This window comes from Micropterus salmoides, unplaced genomic scaffold (assembly GCF_014851395.1).
Source record: "Micropterus salmoides isolate LMB-PRFRI ecotype aquatic unplaced genomic scaffold, ASM1485139v1 Ms_hic_scaffold_2, whole genome shotgun sequence".
Taxonomy (NCBI): Eukaryota; Metazoa; Chordata; class Actinopteri; order Centrarchiformes; family Centrarchidae; genus Micropterus; species Micropterus salmoides.
The window spans coordinates 1,570,799-1,587,292 of NW_024041150.1; the positions used below are offsets into that span (position 1 = coordinate 1,570,799).

The following is a 16,494-nucleotide window of genomic DNA, read 5'->3' on the forward strand; positions in this document are numbered from 1 at the left end:
GTGTACCTGGAGCTCACCCTCCCACCAGCCCCCTGGATTCTTTTTTCTGATGAGGATGAGCTGTCCTGGAGCTAACGTCAGCTGCTCTGCTCCTGTAGCACTGTAGGGGGCGATCACCTGAGCGATCTCTGAAGGAAACGCACAGGAAGAAGACAAGATGGTTAGTAAGTAGTTCAGCTCCTGGAATCTGAAGGTAGTTTTGATGTTTGATATTTTATTAAGTCAGCCAGGTCCAATTTCAGATTACGTGTTTAATGAACTGAAACAACTACTGACTTTAGCTGGAAATTAGTATTTGACTGAAAGTCTGCAAAAAGGTCAGAAAGAGCAGAGAAGGCGACAGCAGCTGTAATGGAGCAATATTATAGAGTAACTGAAAGCTTACCTGGTTTCTTTCCCAGACTGCCCGTCTTCCCTGCTGGTCCCAAAGACTAGAAACAGAGATAAAGTATAAATAAAAATAATGACAAATATGTTCCTTCCTATGTAAATATCTCAAAGTCACACCCACAGTTGTGGTCCATCCTCGTACGCCTGAGCCGAATCTCACCTCTGAGGCTGAGTCTCGTGGTTTGACATAATTGGAAGGGAAGACTCCGGTCTTGCCCCCGACCATACCCGTCCACCAATCCCCTTCTTTCCTGGTCACCATGACAATATCTCCCTGCTGGAAACTCAGGTCCCCCTGTTCGCTGCTCTCGTAGGTGTACATGGCCACGTACTCTGTTCAGACGCACGTGGACAGAGTCAGTGACAATTACCCCCTCCGACCCAGGCCAAGAAATTCACATTTACACTGCGTGTGTTACCTTCTCCAGACTCCGAAGGTTTCGTTGGGGAAGGGGAGGGGCGTTTTCCATTGGGTGGGCTCTCTGACACAGATTCACTAGATGAGAGAAGGAAGAGAAAAATATTCTATAAACTGTATATGTTTAATTTAACAAAAGTTTAGTATGAAGAGAAAAAACAAATGTAATCAAATGGTCACTATTAGAAGGATCTTTGGTAGCCCAACTTCTTTAAAAAGGTGATTTTATCACTCCACGATCAAACGACTAAAAACTATTTACGATGATTTCACTTTTCCTAGCTGACCCAGAGCCTGACAACAAGCACATCATCAGTCCAATCACCTCTGGTGTTGAGTCTAGAAGGCCCTGTCTAAAGATCTGCAGCTGCACAAGAAGTGCGACCTTGTGAGCTGAAAGTAAAATCCTAAAACTTCTAAAGTCAGCCAGTGGGGCGAAGCTAAAGTAATATGATTATGATGTCTTACTGATTGGTCTGAAACTTGAAGAAAGATGGTCCATTGTGACAAATGTAACATTTGAACCTACCTGGTGTTTTTGCTGCGTGGTGTGGCGCCAGGCGGGGGCGTCATGGTGGCGGAGATGAGCTTGACATAACTTTTGGGGAACCAGCCTCTCTGTCCGGTCTGCAGTTCACCTAACCACCACATGTCCTGCTGCTCCAACACTGTTATTATCTGCATTAATGACAACAGCAATACTATTAATTTTAGCCAGTTAAACTAAATATCCCAAAAACAAGCAAATGCCTATTTAAAACAGAAGAGAGATGCTGACTGACACAGATACAAGAGTCACAAAAAAGTGTAATGTTCAGTATCTATATGGGGGAATCTACCTCGTTTTTGTTGAAGTTGAGGTGGTTGTCCTTCTTCGCTCTCCAGGGATACAAGGCCTGAGCTTGAAGACCTTCAACCTTCTCCCCCTGACAAACAGAGAATTAGTACTAATCAATCACAAACACAGCAGCAACTGATTTATCTTATGTTAGGAAGAACTGTGTTCGCTAGGAAGAGGGTTTTATTTTGCAAACTCAATCTTGGGAAATTACTTTGAGAACAATTAATCCAATTTAAGTCCCGAACTAAACGTCATCACAGCTTCGTTATGTTCCTACCTGTCCCAGCACAGGAGACGGAGAGGAGCCCGTCGTCATCGTAGCAGGTGTGAAGGCGGAGCGCTGTCGTAGCTGCGCCGAGGGGACACTGAGCGAAGGATTCTGACTCGTTGAAGAGGTCGGCCATGCGTCCCACCCCTCGCTGTCTGATTGATTGGCTGTGTTGGACGGCCAGCTAGAAATATACGCAGACGCAACACATATATCAGGAGTACTACTGTAGGTGTGTGGTTGAAAACTTAAAAAAGCAGCTTGGTTCTGATCATATTGACACCATTAGTACTTACGTGGTGCTAAAGTCGGCCCAGTTACTGTTGGCGGAGGAGGTGGAGGAGGAGGACTGTCCGGGTGCTGGGGGAGGCGTGGATATTGGCTGTTGGGCTGAGTTGGGTGTAGCTGAGGCTGTTGCACGCAAGCTGATTGGTGCTTCGCTGTCGGGTATCCGCTCAGCGTAATTGGCTGGAAACCAACCAGTTCGCCCCCTGAGCTCTCCTCCCAGCCAACCGGGTTCACCTGTTTGAGATTCATCCACCTATGAGAGCAGAGGGGTGGGATTAAGATACAGCTGAGGCATGCAATCTCACACAGGGATACCAATTCACTGAGATGTGTGTGTGTTTAGATTTGTGGCAGAAATGAGCTGCGGTGTAAACAACAATAGCCACAACAGGAGTGGCAGCTGTTCAGAGTTAAATTCCAGGAAGCAGAATTACCAAATTAGTAGAGGTGGGGAAAAAAATAACATAAATCGATACAGCATATTATCGCGATATTTTCAGTGGCAATATTGTATCGTTACACGTTAAGTATCGAGCTTTTATTATAGAAACTGTACATGAGAAGTTTACTTTTTGGTACTATAATAATAAAATCAATTGCTTTTCAATCCACAAGAAAAAGAGTTTTCCTTTGGGGACACAATTTGAAGTTGGAAAAAAGGTAATAAATTGCACTATATTGCAATATGTTTAAAAACGCAATAATATGATAACTTGACATTTTCAACTGTTAATGTTGTGTTCTGGTTCCAGTGAATGTCTATTATGCCAACCAGGCCCTTATAATGAGCGAGGATGTTTTCAATTATCTATCTAACTCAATAATTCTGCTTCTATAAATAAAATATTTCCTTTATTTTCGTTTCTTCTAGTCCACCATGTTGTTGTCCATTAAGTTTTTTGTTGGGGTACATTCAGTGTGTTCTGAATGTAAATCTGCCATGAATGTGGGATGTAATGTGTTGTAATGGGGCTGTCGTCTCTTTTCTTATTGATGTGGAATGAAGTTTATTTAGCCTTTATTTATTCAGAGAGGTCTTAACTGTAACATTTAATAGCTTAACGCTCACAGTTAACACATTCACAACAACTGTGAAAACAAAAACAAGCATTACAACATTTACAGATCGGATTAGAATGACGAAGCCAAAGACATTCATCCACTGGCAAAAGAACAAAAATGGAGATGGCATGAGGTGGACCAATGACAGCAAAAGTTCGAATGCTTGTGATTGGTGGAGGCACAAGAACTTACCCATTCCCCTTTCACCTTCAGTTTGCACAGCAGAGGAGAGAGGAGACAGTTAATACACACCACACCACACAGTCATTCACACGCACAGACCTCACATACACACTACAGAGGGGAGTCAAAGAGAAAAAGACACACATACATAAACACACACAGGAGGCAATAAAATATCTGTTCACCCAACAGGTATACACACATATTACTTATGTAGCAAGGTGGATAGCTGAAGTATATGGGTACAGAGTTTGTCTGCATACTACATACCATCAGTACATCTCCGGGAGCAATGCTGATCTCATCGTGGCTACGAGCATCAAATGGATATACAGCCCTGTAGTAGACCACTTTCACTGGCGGCTGCTGTTGGTCGAAGCTACTGACTGGTGTCTTTTGGTCGAAGCCGCCGACTGGTGCCTTCGGGTCGAAGCCGCCGACTGGTGCCTTCGGGTCAAACAAACTGGGTCCCGGAGCCTTCTGGTCAAACAAACTGGGTCCCGGAGCCTTTTCCGCTGTAAATAAACAGAAATAAATGTCACAGACTAGAATCCACCATTACTGATTCAATTTAGGTTTTCGCAGTTGCAACTGTTAACACAAACTCAACAAATCCCTGTGAATTCAGCGCTCCTTTTTACTAATCACCGGAACTTTTCTGCAAATCTGACCCATCATCGCCATTTCCTACAAAACGTCAGCTTGTCACTTCCTTGTTATCAAGACGCAGCAGACACGTGTGATACCAACGTCTCACATTTGCCTACAAAAATAACAGCAATAAAAGATCGTGGAAAAAAAGGATCCAGATCTTCTTTACCAAAGCGGGCGTAAACCGTTTTGCAAAATGTATTGTGGTCATAAAAGGAAATTGACTGACAGACAAGAATGAAGAATGGCAGAAACGCTTGGAGGACTGTTGCATCCTGGTCAATTGTAAGCGCTGAAAGAATCAACGGAAGTTGGTTTAAATATACAGGGTTAAAGGTAATGTTAATGTAGTTTAGTGTGATTTAAGAACAAAGTTTAAGAATAAAAAAGTCTAGTGTTTAAACATTGAGAAAACTTTTTAAAAAGTATCAATTATTTTCATTCAACTATAATTTTTTTTTAAAATCACATTATTCCCACAATTGTATACAAATTTTTAGAAAAGCTGCCAAAAAAAATCTGGCATTTTAAGCTGTAACAATCCTGCGAAATTCTGGAGGGACTGAAAACGATCTGCTTCTCCAAGAACATGTGCGTTTCGGTGAAGCAGGCTTTGTATTTGTGTCCAAAACCTCATAGTGCCTAAAAGAAAGAACTTAACGCCGCTTGTAGTTTTTAACAATTAAATAAAAATGTTCAGCAAGTTTAGAGGCAAGTCTACTGCAGTTTATGGATTAAAGATTTATCCACCCACGCCAATCACCTGCCCTTTAGAAGCAGTGCAGGAGCTTTACCTTTAAAATCCTACTCTACATGCTAGAAACTCTTTAGTTAAGTGAATAATTTTGCCACTGGTGCTCTCCGTCACGCAGCCATAACACACCTGTTGAAGCCCAGGGGTCGGTTGGCTGACTGAACAGCTTGTTCAGTTTCTCGTGCATGTCCTTCTTGCCTCTACCCTCATCCTCATTCTCTTCTACAGATCCTGCTCCCTTCCGGCCCCCTTCCTCCTCCTCCTCCTCCTCCATCCCTCTCCTCTTCCTCTCCTCCTCTTCCTGAGTCACTCTGTTTAGCCACACATGGGGCGCTGAGACAGATGGGGGGCTAGGAGCTATGGGGGCCGAGCTTCCTGCTTCATCCCTCCATGCCACGCCCTCTTCTGAAGACAACCTGCGGGGTGAGAGGTATCTTAAATGATTCATCACAGATAACCCTTATTTTCATTGTTTATTATTCAAGACCTCTGCAATTCTCAAGTACATTTCATTATTACCTGCTCTCCTGCAGTTCGGCAGACTTTCTCTCGATCGGCGTGTGCATGTGCGAGTGTGTGTGTGTCAGTGTGTGTGTGTCTCCTTCCAGCTCCCTCTGTTTCTGTCTCTGCTGCCGGCTGTGGATCTCCCTCAGCTCCTGCAAGGCATCATGGGATAGAGGAAGGAACAGCGGTGAGGAGGAAGTGGGATCAGAGGGCTGGTTGCTACGGGTTACCATCGACGGCAAACGAGAACGACAGCAGCAGCAGCAGTATGTATTAGTCAGGTGATCAAGGCAAGCTCCGCCCCTTCCACTGCGTCACTGAGGCGATGAAACGACCCTGTTGCTTAATGATGGCAATTATTGAATTGAATGTTTATTTTTTGACAACGTTGAGGAGCAGCTCATTGTTTCTGAAGTCGAAACAGGACTCCTAGTTGATGCTTTGCAGCAGACGACACAGATAAGATCCGCCACATCTGTCCTGAAGTTCACTGACCAGCGCAAAAGATCAGCAGTAAACAGAGACGGGGGACAGAGATTATTTGTCTACGCTGTACATGCGACACCTTGTGTTTCTTCCTTTTGAACTTCCATAAAATTAGCGTTTTTCTTTATCCGAATCAAGGCCCTAAGGGTAGAGGCTGCTGTGTGCTGTTCAGACTGTAAAGCTTTGAGGCAAAATTAAGATTTGTGATTAAGGCTATATGAAAAATATAAAAATGATGATAATGGGATTTTTTTCCTGGAGTCTTTACCAATTATGCGTGTTCCCTTATGACTGGAGAGTACGATTTGTAGGCCAGGGCATCTCTGCAGCATACACTGCATTCACCAAAGAAAAAAAACATTTAGACACCGTCTCTCATAATTACTAGAAAAGAGGTCATAATTAGGAGAGCAGGAATTTGTAATCGCGAGATGAATATTAGTCTGTCAATATTGTAGTATCAGCTGTTATCTATAAACCTTCTATGAGTCTTCTAGCAACGACATGTCCGTTAACTTCCTGCGGCTGTGCAGAGGTCCTACTGAGCAAAGCAGTGGAACCTTTCCAGTTGTCTCGTAATTACGGCATCCTGATATCACAATAATGGGATCTTTTCTTGTAATTATGATATGTTTACTCATAATTACAAGATAAAGTGGCCACTATTTTTTTTTTCTTTGGAGAATGCTATCTGCTTCTATAGCAGCACCAAAACGCTTCATTTATAATGGTATGTTGTGACACATTTTACCTTTATCAAAACATTGCAGCTCCTGTGATTTGGATAATCCAAATCTCAATAGCATTTCATTGTTCAGCCCTTCTGTCAGACTGCAGCGGGTGGCCAATGAGTGACAAGGGATAAAGAAAATTCACGTGCCTCTTTATTTACTTTCTATAGACCCTAGTCAGTCACCTCCTCGTCTCTTTTGTGTTCAGTACAGCTTATGTTTTTCTGTTTAAACAGGGTTGTGACAGTGGATTGAGAACTTCTTTTGTTGTTGTGCTAGTAAGCAATGATGGATATCAATGTGATCCCAACGACCGCAGCAACTAACTGGCAAACAAACTCCAAAATGGATGTATGCATGTGCCAATCACGTCGTCTAGGCAGGATAACTTGGTTGTAGAAAGAGAAAATAAACTCATGTGGTTTGGCTGGTGTGAGAGATAAGAAATCAAAAAAAAAAAGCAAACAATTAAAAGGTGAAAAGCCTGATTATTTGTAACGCATTAGAACTAACAAATAGGTATACGGGTAAATAACCTGTTTTTATTTTCTATTTGACTGTTTAAGGTTCAGTGTGTAAGTTTTAGTGGCATCTAGTGGTGAGGGTTGCGAATTGCAACAAACGGCTCACTGTGCATTCACTTGCTCCTCAGACAAAATAAGTACTTTATAATAAATGTATTAATTCTAATGGAAACTGTAAATTCCTAACTGTATTTTTTCTCCATGAGGTTGTGCATTACATCAATATAATTTCTAAATCCAACAGAAAGGCTGTGAAAACTGTCAACATATGGTTCTCTTTTAATATCTTTATATAAAATAGACTACTCCTGGCATTATTTTATTATTTGTGTCTTCTTATATATTTGTATACTATTCTGTATACTTCTTTATGTTCCATAACCACTTTCTCTTTTTACAATAAAGATTTAAGGCGGAAAAGAAAAATCAGATTAGTCCGACACCACATGAATGCACCATCAGTCACCGCTCACCCCTCCCTTTCCAAGCGCATAGTATAAGCTTTGGTGGGCGACGCGCTCTGCCGACCCTTGTGCTAAATTTGTCCAAATTTCACTTCTCTTCTTACTTCTAGCAAACCAGTCGACTACTACACCTGCGGTGTAAGTAGATAGAAATTAGCTTATTCTAAGGTAACAAAAACATATAGATCCTCTTAAATATTACACACCGAACCTATAAATGTATAATTATTTTTTTTTTTACATTTTCCTATGTTGCTTTTGTGTTTTATGTAAAGCACTTTGAATTATCTTGTTGCTGAAATGTGCTATACATAGAAACTTGCCTTGCAAATTCATTGGCATGTTTAGCGGACCAAAGTGCACCTTATATACTCAAGTTTAGGGACTGTTGGACATTAAGTCATATCTAAAATGTTTTGAAATATCAGTGGGAGGGAGCATTGTTACTACTAAAGGTTGGCGCTGACCCAGCCCAAGACAAAGGGCTCCGGTCATGGCGATGGGGCGGAGCTTGCACAAGGCACAGTATGTTTGTGGGAGGGGTTAGATATGAGCAAAAAAACGGTGGGGTAGTGGAAATGGGGAAATAAGGGGATGCGGTGGGAGTAGTTCTGTGTAGTCTGACAACCAGCTGTGCCATTAAAACACACTCTGTTATTACAACAACACAAGGCAGCTGTCGTGTTTCAGCCAAACAACCAACTTGAGGAAACCTTCAAGCAGACCAATCATAAAGAAGGGACTGACGGAGGAGCAAAACTACAACTCTGAAGAGAGAGAGAGAACTCCAAATCACCTGAAACAGGAAGTGGAGGACATGAGACGACACAGCATGCCAAACATACACTCCTACACGCACAGACACAGACACCCAAATAAAGTAAAGCTTACTCAGAAGCTAGTTTATCAGCTTTATAGCCTAATAAAGGTCAACTAGCTTCTATTTGTCTGGCTGAAACATCATCTGGTAGCACACAGGCTGTTGCTTTATAGGACAGTGTTTTGATTTAGTAAGGTAGCCTAGCATAACGTCACCTAATCTAGCACACCTGCTAACCTAGCAAGACCGCTAGTTTAGCATGACTGCATACAGAGCATAGCATAGTTAGCCAGAAGTGAGCTAACACCAGCTTGGCAAAGAGAAGACCGGTCACTAAAGAGGAGGACGGAAATGTGTAGGGGAGAAGAGAGGGATCGTAAGAAGACGGTAAAAGAGGAAGATAACAAGTGGAAAGGAACAAAACATTAAGTGAAGAGAAGGTGATTCGAGAAACAGATGACAGAAAGGATGAAGAACAGGAAAGATGAAAAGAAGAGTGAGAAAGAGAGAAGGGGCACGATGGTGGGTTTGTTGTGTGGACCTTTATAACGTAGTCTAGCCGAGCCAGACACACCCTGACGGCTGACACACACTCCTGTAGCTGTCCCTGCTCCTGGCACTGAAACAACACATATACATATATGTATATATACACACAGACACACACACACACACACAGAGGATCAACCACTCTATAGACACAGACACACACACACACAGACAGTTAAAGTTTCAGTCCACATTTACACACTTTATCCAATGAAAGGTGTTAAAGTGAACTTATTTTTCAGCAGTAATTTGAAGCTCTCTGAAAAATCTGACACTTTAAATCCTCTTGGTGGTGTTTTTTGTTAATTACGCCTCATTTACTTTATATATAATTCAGCTATAATTTACAATTTGCACATCAATTTATAAAATATCCAAGAGCTTACCTCTTATGTGGAAATGTTACATTTGCTTTCAGTATGTCAATTTATTTTAAACTGTTCTAGTACCCGGAAAAAATATTTTAATCCCTGACGCGAGCCTAATGATTTTCTTTCAGTAGAGATTAAACAAAAGCACAATAAGGCCTTGACTCATGCAAGGAGAGGCTCCTTTGACTCACTATGATGAGTAATGTGCTGTTGCAACCTAATGTGAAGCCAGTGTTACAAAACAGGCTGAAGTTAGCAAGTTGTCATCTTATTTAGTGCAGAAAGCCTGAACAGATTATTTAACTGAGCTATCTGCATTAGATAGGAGATATTAGTTGAGTGTTTTTGGTATTTACAAGGTTGGTAATGAGGCCAACACTGTTTACTGTCTATATTTACTCTGGTTCTGGCAACAAACTCCAAGTAAATGTGCTTATTTTCTTACTCCACACTAATTTGTTAACTCTGTAATCTGGTAACTAAATACATCTGGAGTAAGTATTTCCCCCCCTTTAACGTTTACCTTTTGCTCATTCCATCTAGTTTTTAATGAGTCATAAATGCTAACGAGTTTCGCTAACAGGGTATTTATTTGCTCTGGATTCGTGTGTATTGCGTGTGTCCTTGTCAGAGGTGTTACTGACTTTGAGTTGTGAGATTAGAAAAAAGAACAGCACACCAGAATCAGTACATGAGTATGTGAGTGTTGGTGCTTGTCAGTAGTCAAACCATTCACAGCTTAACAGTTACAGTCAACTTGCTTCAATACATTTAGCTGCTTTGCAGGGGCATCACAGTGCACTACGCATGTTAAACAGGAGTGTCTGCACAAACCACACATTTTAAATGTCTGGTTTGTAGGTGTTAAAGACGGCAAAGCCTTCTAAAGTGACTAGAATACTTGAGCTTGCAAGTTAGTAGTCTGATAAGAGGGTGTGCTATGTTTTACTTTCTCAAATAATCTGTCCAATCCAAATGCAAAAACTGCTCTATGTTCCAGATCTGCCATAAGAGGCCATGTGTTCATCATATGATTTGATATTATTACAGAGTATATCACAGCTGCAGTACCACCCCAGTCCAGCAGCGGCAGTGTGCTCTACCTGTCTCCCTCTATGTTCCTCCTGAAGCTGGCGTCGCAGGGCTTCTATCCTGGCACAGTGGTTGGCATAGAACTCACACAGAGACTGGCATTGGCAAGGGAGCAAATGGCCAATGTAGGAGATAAATAAAAAGGAGTAGAAAATATAGAAGGAAGGGTTTATTATGTGGATTAAACAAAGAATATAATAGGATGAAAATGAAGGCAGGAGGTCAAGAAATACAAGGTGAAGAAGCAGGAAAGAAACACAGATTAGGAGGAGGACAGCGTAGAGTAGAATCAGGAGGAGTCCCAGTGGGTAAAGAGGACAGAAGAGGCACAGCAGTGTGACGAAAGAAGATTTTGGGGAGAGGAAGTGGTGTGGAAAGGAAGGCGGACGGCAGTATAGTCAAACATCGTTCACATCTCAGCGTTCTATGCCTCTGTTTAGACAGGACTGCACTTTACTCTGGAGAAAACTGATATCCAACACTGCTGTTTTTGTTCGCTGCTCAACGGCATTGCACCACTTTCTCAAATCACTGTGTTGTGTTGACTGTACTGAGTAACCCTGAGAACCAACTTCATTAGATTAGCCACTAGAAAATCTATTTATTGTGGTCTGTGTTTGTCTCTGCTTTCCTCCCTCCCCCCCTCTTCCCTCTCATTCTCCTCTGCTCTTCGTTGGAACAGACCACAGGACTAATTCTCCTCTCTTTGACCTGACTCCGTGTTCTGGGGAAATGAGGAAAGACAAAAAAAAAACAACACATGGACAAAAGGCGATGGAGGAAACGTGAAGAGACTGCTGTGCTCCAACCCTTTAGATATAATCCCTCCATCTTTCTCTCTCAAATTGTTGGTACATGAAGCAGCTCTCTGAGAAACCACTCATTGTTCCTGTGCACAGCTAGCTCTCTCCCAAAACACAGCAATACACATAGAAACACACCGACGTAAATACAAACACAGAGGTCAGATATAAAAATGAAAACACGTCAGTAAACATGAACATTGTGATTGTAACTAGTGTGAGGATGCAGTTCTGAGGGACAAGACAGTCACAGCACCAATCCAGTGTTTTGAACATGGACAATAATTCATCTGGCAAAACAAATTACTGGGTTAGCAAGCTAGTTAATTAGTTAATTGAGTATTTAGTAGAGAAGATTTATTTTGATTAATAAAACACTACAGCAATATATCAAACTTAATAGCAAATCACTATTATTAAACTGATTAGCAAATGTCACTACTTCATTTTCATGTTACTTGAACATTAAACTGCTCCTGTTTATCAAATGTTGTTGATGTTGGATAACATGTTATAATATATATATTTTTTTAATACTTTCAGTATCAAGTTAAGCCCCTCCATCAGATTTTACTGAGGATAAAAACATGACAGCTCACATAGAGGTCACTTTTAGCAAAACTTGGATGAAACAAATTATAATCCTCCTACTTCCATAAAATGTAAAGCAAGCAAATTATCATATTTTTCAGGTTTATTGTTGTACTGTAGTTTATTTCGGCACACATGTGATGTGTCATGACCACATGTACTAGTAGCTAACATTAATCACTCCACAGCATCTGGCTGTACTAATTTAGTTTGTTAACAATTTAGTTCATTAAAGGGTAATTTCTGTATTTTTAAACTGACAGGCTCAGACTGCAGCATGGAAATGATCCTTGTGACTCAACAAGAAACTTAAGTGTCACTCAAGGATAAATCTCGCTCCAGAGGCGAGTTGTTGGTGGAGTCAGACTTGGAGAGAGGAGTTTATTAAGAGGAACTGCAGCAAGACTTCTCTCTCCAACTCTGATCACATTTCCACCGGCGTCTTCCTGCAACAACTTCTTTTTGCCACTGACAGGCTCAGACTATTATACATCAAGGAAAGGATCCCTACGAATAACACCCCTTTATTTTTAACCAGAAGTCTCGATCAAAGACAAATCTCGCTCTGAAATCTTGTGAGAGGTGAGTTGTTGCAGGAAGACACAGTTCCTCTTAATCAACTCCTCACCAACTCTGACTCCACCAATGTCTTCCTGCAACAACTCACAAGATTTCAGAGTGAGTTTTCTTGAGGTTTCTGGTTCTGGTTCCTCTTAGGGAAACTTTCCACGATGTGTCTGAGCTTGTCAGAGGCAAGAAGAGGCACTTTTTGGGGACGTTAATTTGACGGGCACAATTGCCCAAAAGGTAAATGTTGCGGCTGCTGGCTAAAGCCATCTACTGCACGAAGTTTAGGAATTTTTGTACCCACTTGTCATTTTGACCCCAAAATATTTGAAAATAGGGCCCAGGTTTAAAAATATATAAAAATCACCCTTCAAGTCAATAATGCAGTTAGTAAATTAAGTATTTACTTTTCCAAAAGCACAGACCTGACCAGTGCCTCGTGTCCTGTTTTAATGTGTTAGTTAAATAGATGTTTACCTTCAGCTGTGTGTTGAAAGCATCAATTTCCAGCAGTTTGGCCCTCGTCTCTCTCTCCACAGCATCTAGCTGTTCTCTGAGCTGCTGTCTGCTGCTCTCCTTCTGCTCCACAGCCTTCTGCAGGGACGACAGACTATCACCTAAATACACAAACACACAGACAGGCAGAGTGAGATCAGGTTAGGTTAATTTAGTCACTGAGACAATTATGTGTCTTTATTGAGTTAGTGACAGAGGAATATTGCGGTAACCAGAGAGTCAGCTAACCAGATCCCTCTGCTTTCTCGGGATTTAAAAATATATCACACATATCTCACAAGTAGGAACTAATCAATTTAATGTGAAAATAATTTCACATTAAATTCATATATTAAAAGTTGTAGTTACTGTGAATCGTTCCAACAACTTGACAGAAAGCATATATATCAAAATACTTGATTAAACTCACCCCACACTACATGAAATTTATTATTATTGTTGTAGAAACAAGGCTCAAACAAAAGTTGCACAACCACCCTAAACCATGATGCAAGTGCTCCCATAAAGCCAATCGAGGAGAGAACGCTTTCTAACGTCATAGCAAGAATCTGCACATGTGATGTTTGTATTTAAGTGTGTTTAGTTTATGTAGCACTCACGATGCAGACTGTTCTGTTGAACCTGTTTCAGCTGGTCGTTGAGACTCTGTTTATCAGGAATTAGCCTCCCCAACCACTGCTGGGAGTCCTGCAAACAACCATGAAGTCAAATCAAGAAAAACAGAAAATATACTGTTGTACTACATGAACACACACTACAGTTTCTAAGAATGTGTCAGATGTTGAAATTAATACGACACCGGTCTGTCTCATAAATGTGTTTATTTGCATATGTTGATATTTGTTTTCTGTACCTGCAGCTGCTGTTGTAGCAAGGTGATTTCAGCAATGCGTGTTTCTCTGGTCTGATTAGTCTGCTCCACCTCTCTCCGCTGAGCCGTCAGACGAAACCGAACATCCTTCAGTTTGCCCTCCAACTGGGACTTTTTATCATTCTACAGATTGGGACAGATAGTTGGAAAGGAATATACCATTAAGTTTCTGCCAATGTACGAAGGATAAGTCACAGAAAGAACAAGTTGACATCTGTTATGTTCTTCCTGTTGGCATTAGTTGATTGCTTTTCGTTTATCTTTGAGGCCACTTTAAAGCCCATTGCTACAGAAACTGACGCTCCATCTGTGGCTCTCTGATTGGGTCTCACAAGTCATGCAAAGCAGAAACAAAATTGGTATTTTTATTAAAGTGCAAATAACACTTATAGCCTACACTAATACTGAGCATGTCGTATTTACTTTGCAACGACTCCCAGTCTGTTTTCCAGCACAACAGCCGTTTTTAACTCCTCCCAGCTCGTTCTTCAAATCCATTAAAAAAAAAACATCTGGTGCGGTTCTTCGTCTGCATTACTTATTCTTTCGCCAAATCTTCAGCATCTAAGGAAGAGACCGTCTGCCTCGTGTTTACACCGGCACGCCCAGTGAACCTGAACGGCCACTAGATCAGTCGATTTAATGTAAACGGAGATCAACTCTAAAACGTAGCTAAAACGCTGGTGTGGACGGATCTCGTATTCGTTTCAAAACTCTGTTTTTTAAGAATAAAAGGAGTAGTGTGTGTAGGGGGCCTTAGTGGCACTCCACACTCACTGTTTTTTGTGCCACTTTGTTGCAGCATTTCCTCAGCAGCTCATACCAATCTGCTTTGACTGTAAATCATTGCCATGCAATACGGCTTGTTGTCAGCGTTCAAAAATGTGACTCCATTACTCTGTGTATACAGCATGTTTGATTATGTGACTACGTATGGGTGTGTATGTCTGATTACCAAGGCCTCCAGTTCAAACTCCAAGGTCTTCTTCCTGGCTTTGAGCAGCACTATACTTTCCTGCTCTCGGTTTCTTTGAGTCAGAAGCTCCTGGCGACGTTGGCGCTCCCACTCCAACTGACGCTGACGCTCTAATTCACGCTTAGCAGCCTGGGACAGACAAAACACACTTATTTTCACAACAAATCATTACAGGTAAAATAACTGCAACTGCATTTAATCATTATATTATATTCATGTATGACACATTTCATTACACACAATAAGCCAGGAGTGTAGATTAGACTCTTTGCTTGAGGAGCTTTTAAGAGGGCGGTGGTGAGCAGTGAGTACAAGACTGCAGCAGATAAATGTTAACTGAAGCATAACTCTTCAATTAAATTGCAGATACCTGGTAATCATTTTCATTGTCCTTCTCCTCCCTGCCTCTCTCCTTCATACCTCTCTCCTCTCTATCTCTTTGCGTCTCTCCTCTTCTCTCTGCCTCTCCAGCTCTCTCTGTCTCTCCAGTTGTTTTTCTAGTTCATATTGTCTTCTCCTCTCCTGCTCAAGACGCTCACGCTCCTGAAACACAAGCAAACAAATATGAGCAGGCAGAACAAACAAATCTTATTATTTGTTAAGGGTCACCCCGATGCATTTTCTTGTCCTCATAGTTTCAACTCCCATCGTAATTGTAAATAACTTACTGATACATTTCAAAGATATGGGAAACTTGGGCTGTTACAGTGACAGCACAGTCTCTATTATAGATGCAAATATTTTACAGCCTTTTATACAAGCCATAAACCATGACCAATTCAAATTTTGAATGCACACTGTGTGGAAATGGGACATCATTACAGTTTACCTTTCTCTCCTGTTCCTCTCTCTCCAGTGCAGCCAGCCTCTCCTGCTCTTTCCTCTGCTGCTCTTGCAGAGCCTGACGTCTCTTCTCCAACTCCAGGTTTCCTCGCTCAAAGTTTTCCCTTTTCTTATCCTCAAACGTCACTGTGGTGATGCAAAGGGAGTTTATTTAAACAACGTACAATGGCTATAAATTAAAGACGTACTATGTGGAAAAAATGCCACCAAGTTTCTGGACTTGCTAAAAACCAAGTTTCTGGACTTGCTAAAAACACCAAGAAGCATTGGTAGCCTCACATACACACTACTCTGCTTTATATTAAACCACAAGTGAATGTCAATGGGGAGTGACGAGAAAACACAATGAAATTAAAAGAGGATTGAAAAGCAGAGTGAACAGCTGTCCACACTAAGAAGAATGTTATTTTGTGGGCCAGTTAATCACAAGAAGAAGCAGAAGAGTTCAGCTGACATAAAAAAAACAATTGCAAAAGTTTCTGATAATGTTTTTAAAGAACACGAACACTGTGTGCAGTTGTTGAAGCATTCTTGTTTATCACAGTAGGGTCTTAAAGCAAACACACAGATGGGTGACCAAGAGAGCCTAAGTCCCTCTCCTTCCGGTGGACCACCATGGGGACCTTACTTCGGAAAAAATATGTTCAGTAGTCAATAGCAAGAGACAAATATTTTAATAACAGATATATAACAGTTTGAATTGTGCTCTAAATTACACACATGATGATGGTCAATTTAAAACATATATTTAAAAGTCAAGAAAGTCGCAGTTTGATATAAAACTGTTAAAAATATAAGATTGTAAAAAATACATAATTACAAACACCACAACCCCAAAAGTTGCGTATGTGACGGCGTAACTTTTTCTCTCAATGACTCAAGCTAACGTCAAAGAATTTACATGAGAGGATGATGTGATAAAAAGACTGAG

General features: G+C 41.2%; 1 protein-coding gene across 2 annotated transcripts in view; it reads right to left on the reverse strand.

Moving 5' to 3' along the window:
• Positions 1-16,494, reverse strand: part of itsn1 (intersectin 1 (SH3 domain protein)) — a 51,432-nt gene that overhangs the window by 21,478 nt on the left and 13,460 nt on the right. For both annotated transcript variants that reach the window (XM_038732568.1, XM_038732569.1), the window contains exons 12-28: positions 15,550-15,689; positions 15,141-15,263; positions 14,700-14,849; positions 13,727-13,867; positions 13,473-13,560; positions 12,835-12,974; positions 5,375-5,511; positions 4,985-5,271; positions 3,721-3,965; positions 2,214-2,458; positions 1,927-2,101; positions 1,648-1,734; positions 1,338-1,486; positions 810-886; positions 551-723; positions 386-431; positions 7-128 (exon numbers count right to left, since the gene is read on the reverse strand). In XM_038732568.1, the coding sequence (XP_038588496.1) occupies positions 7-128; positions 386-431; positions 551-723; positions 810-886; positions 1,338-1,486; positions 1,648-1,734; positions 1,927-2,101; positions 2,214-2,458; positions 3,721-3,965; positions 4,985-5,271; positions 5,375-5,511; positions 12,835-12,974; positions 13,473-13,560; positions 13,727-13,867; positions 14,700-14,849; positions 15,141-15,263; positions 15,550-15,689 (2,525 nt within the window). The remainder of the gene's footprint in view (positions 1-6; positions 129-385; positions 432-550; positions 724-809; positions 887-1,337; positions 1,487-1,647; positions 1,735-1,926; positions 2,102-2,213; positions 2,459-3,720; positions 3,966-4,984; positions 5,272-5,374; positions 5,512-12,834; positions 12,975-13,472; positions 13,561-13,726; positions 13,868-14,699; positions 14,850-15,140; positions 15,264-15,549; positions 15,690-16,494) is intronic.